Source organism: Capsella rubella, unplaced genomic scaffold, assembly GCF_000375325.1.
Source record: "Capsella rubella cultivar Monte Gargano unplaced genomic scaffold, Caprub1_0 scaffold_6, whole genome shotgun sequence".
NCBI lineage: Eukaryota > Viridiplantae > Streptophyta > Magnoliopsida > Brassicales > Brassicaceae > Capsella > Capsella rubella.
In genome coordinates this window covers 10,633,418-10,636,808 of record NW_006238918.1, presented here as the reverse complement: position 1 = coordinate 10,636,808, position 3,391 = coordinate 10,633,418, and the positions used below count along the sequence as shown (strand labels likewise).

Below are 3,391 nucleotides of genomic sequence, written 5' to 3'. Positions count from 1 at the left end.
CATGAATCAAACATTACTAGAAACTCCGAATAACAACCATTGTAGTCCTTGTCTCCGCCGCCTTTTATTTTGTGTTCTTTTTCTCTTTGGTGGTCGCTTTTCTCCAGTAGACGCAAACCTTTTAGTTCTCTTCCTTCCACCCTTTGTTTTGCATTTTGGCGGAATGATCTGAACATCTTTCACCCAAGCCGGGACGTTCCACTGAGACTTATCCGGTACTAGGAAAATTGTCTGGTAATACGCCATCGCCCACAACTCGGTCCAATAGTACCTAGAACACAACTCATGCATTTGGATATCTCTAGTTCTATCTTTAGTCTTTAGGTACTCTATGAAAGCGGCCAATGCATGTACACAAGGGTACTTTTGAATATCAAAGAACCTGCAACCACAACTCCTCATAACCAAATTCACCAAATAAGGCTTCCCGTCGTTGTCAATGACATTGTATTGCAGCTCAAAAGAGTTTAGCTCAGTCACTTTTAGTTTCTCAGCAACCCCCCATAAATCGTGCAAGTAATTCTCCACAAAAGGCACCAATTTATTTGCAACCGAACCAGACACGGCCTCTTTCCGATGTTCATTAAACCATTCAGAGAATTTAGCGATAATCGCATCAAGTATGGGAATTAAGGAGTATCTCCTAACGTCTTTGAATACGCTGTTCAATGATTCCACACCGTTGCTAGTGTCTAGGTTGTACCTTTCTCCTGTAAATACACACCTTGCCCATTTTTCAACCTTCGTAGAATCTTCGAGATACTTGGCAGCATTTGGATACCTTATCTTGAACGAATTGTATTCCACTTCGAACTCAACCACTGTGTATAACCTGCTTACCTCCATGAATCTCCATGCAACAACATCTCTGTTATAGTTCGAAGCATGACCTTTAACATTTTGGGACAAATGGTATATACAAAACCCATGATGAGCTTGTGGATACACATTAGCTATGGCTTTGATGAGACTTGCATTTCTGTCAGTCATAAAGACTATTTCAGAGGAGTCTCCAATAACGGTTTTCAACATCTCCATAAACCAATTCCAACTCGCATCATTCTCACCGTCAAGAACACCAAACGCTAACGGATAATGATGCCGGTTAGGATCTTTAGCCGAGGCAAAAACAAGAACACCACCATATCCGTTCTTTAGAAATGTTGCATCTATACTTATAACCTTTCTCATGACTTGAAACCCTTCGATGCTAACTCCCAAAGCTATGAACAAGTACATGAATTTCTTATTCTCATCCAAATGCAGATATGTTCTCGTACCTTGATTAACCTTCTCTAACATGTGCAAATAACAAGGGAGCATTTTGTAGCTTTCTTCCGCGGTACCACGCAAATCACTAACGGCTTTAACTTTCCCTCTCAATGCCGTCGAGTATGATACACTCAAACCCAATTTGGTCTTCACAAGTTCCATGATAATCTTGGGACGTGGAGTTTCCATCTGTCCTGGATAATCATTATGCAAAAGGGATGCAACTAATTCCGGGGTGCCGCGCCTGTTACTGTTGCTTGAACTTTTACTCGCCCGAGAGCAACTATGCATATTGTTGTGCCGGCGGATCGAGAAAATCTCAGTATGTGGAACTCTTGTAGCTCGTAAACCCCAACTACATCCTTCTTTAGAACATTTCAACACATAACGATCCTTATCCGACTTCGCAATTTTAAACCTAAAACAGTTAGCAAACGAAGCTCTATCCACCACTTCTTGCAATGCCTTCTTGTTTGGGAATTCGTCAAACTTCCTCAAAGTTAAACCGTCTTCCCATGGGTCTATAAACTGAGAAGGTGTTACAACAGGTGGTTGTTCAACATACTCATCACCTTCTTCACGTCCTAAAGTTTCAGAATCGCCCTCGACACCCTTTCCTTTATCTTTCTCTTCGTATGCAACAATGGCGTTAGCCTCATCATCTCTAGTCTGTTGGTTTTGATAATTCATACCAACAGAACTTTGGTCCACTCACTACAAGAAAACCTGCGTTTTGGGACTACCTGTTGTGACTCTTTTTTCGGTCGCAAAAAAGAGCGTCTCTATAGTGACCATTTTACGACAAATAAGCAACTCTAGCACATCCGGATGGAAAACCGTCGGTAAGTAACGACGAATATTTATAGTCTCAAAAACGTCTCATATTTGCTTCTGTTTGGCAACTATTATGCGACTAAACAAAAGTAGTCGGGAAAGGGTCGCTATGAGAGACTAATTTGTGACGCTTTTAATAGTCGACAAAAGTAGTCGCAAATAATTCACAAAAGAGCGACGGGTTTGCAACTTCATATAGTCGTCGCATATAAGTGACAACAGAGTCGCAAAATGTGACTTTGTTGTGACAAACCTTTATTAGTCACAAAACAAAACTTGAATTATACACGATTTGGAGCAATTGTGTTGTAATATATCACTCATAAACAATCAAATAGGTTGCATAGAGTACATATATTATTTCTACTTGCAAAAATTAAGTTTATATCACTTTTTTATAGGATTTTGCTTAAACCCTCATCATTACCCTAAAACATCATGTAACCCTTTCATTAGATTTGTTACTAATGAAAGCTCGGTTAGAAAAACACTCACTATGCCACACTTACTTAGTTTTAGAGCTGATGTCAATGAAATCAATGTATAAACGAATAACTAACCATTTTAACATATCTCATTACTCTAATTTCGAATTAACTAAATACGAGAGTGGCTAATTCGTCACAATACAGTCTGTAACTCTTTTGCGACTACTTTGCTTCAAGTTTGCTACCACCGGTCTGTTCGTTACGTGGTCGTAGCATTAAAAATAAATTGTGCTGATGTTCTAAGCATTAAAAATAGTGCCCGATCATCTTAAAAACTGTTACCGTTGTCGTTAAAAGAGTCACTCCAACTCTTGCTCGAAATTCCAACGACGATCCGTTTTACGTAAACCCATATTCGTTTCTTTCTCCTGCAACACCTCCATCAATTCGTCACTGTCGTTTTTTTTCTGTCTTTCGCTGCCATCACCGTGGTCTTTTGCTTTCGCAGTCACAGTCGCTGCAAATGAGAAAACTTTCATTAGTTAGTCGGAAATAAGTCTGAAAATAGTCGCAAAAATGGCAGAAGATAGGCGTCGCAAAAACATCACAAAAGAGTCGCACATAGTGACTCTTTTGTGACAGACATTGATTAGTCACAAAACAAAACTTTAATTATAAACGATTTAGATCAATATTGTTGTAATATATCACTCATAAACATTCAAATAGGTAGCATATAGTTCATATAAAACTATTACTTGCAAAAATTAAGTTTATATCACTATTTTTAAGGATTTAGCTAAAACCCTCATCATTACCCTAAAACAACATGTAAACCTTCCATTAGATTTGTTACT

The 3,391-nt window shown here is 38.8% G+C and overlaps 1 protein-coding gene across 1 annotated transcript; it reads right to left on the bottom strand.

Moving 5' to 3' along the window:
• Positions 1-6: 6 nt before the first annotated feature.
• LOC111829955 lies at positions 7-1,962 on the bottom strand. Its single transcript, XM_023780272.1, has one exon. It carries the CDS (start codon positions 1,960-1,962, stop codon positions 7-9), a length of 1,956 nt encoding a protein of 651 aa, XP_023636040.1.
• Between the last annotated feature and the right edge of the window lie 1,429 nt (positions 1,963-3,391).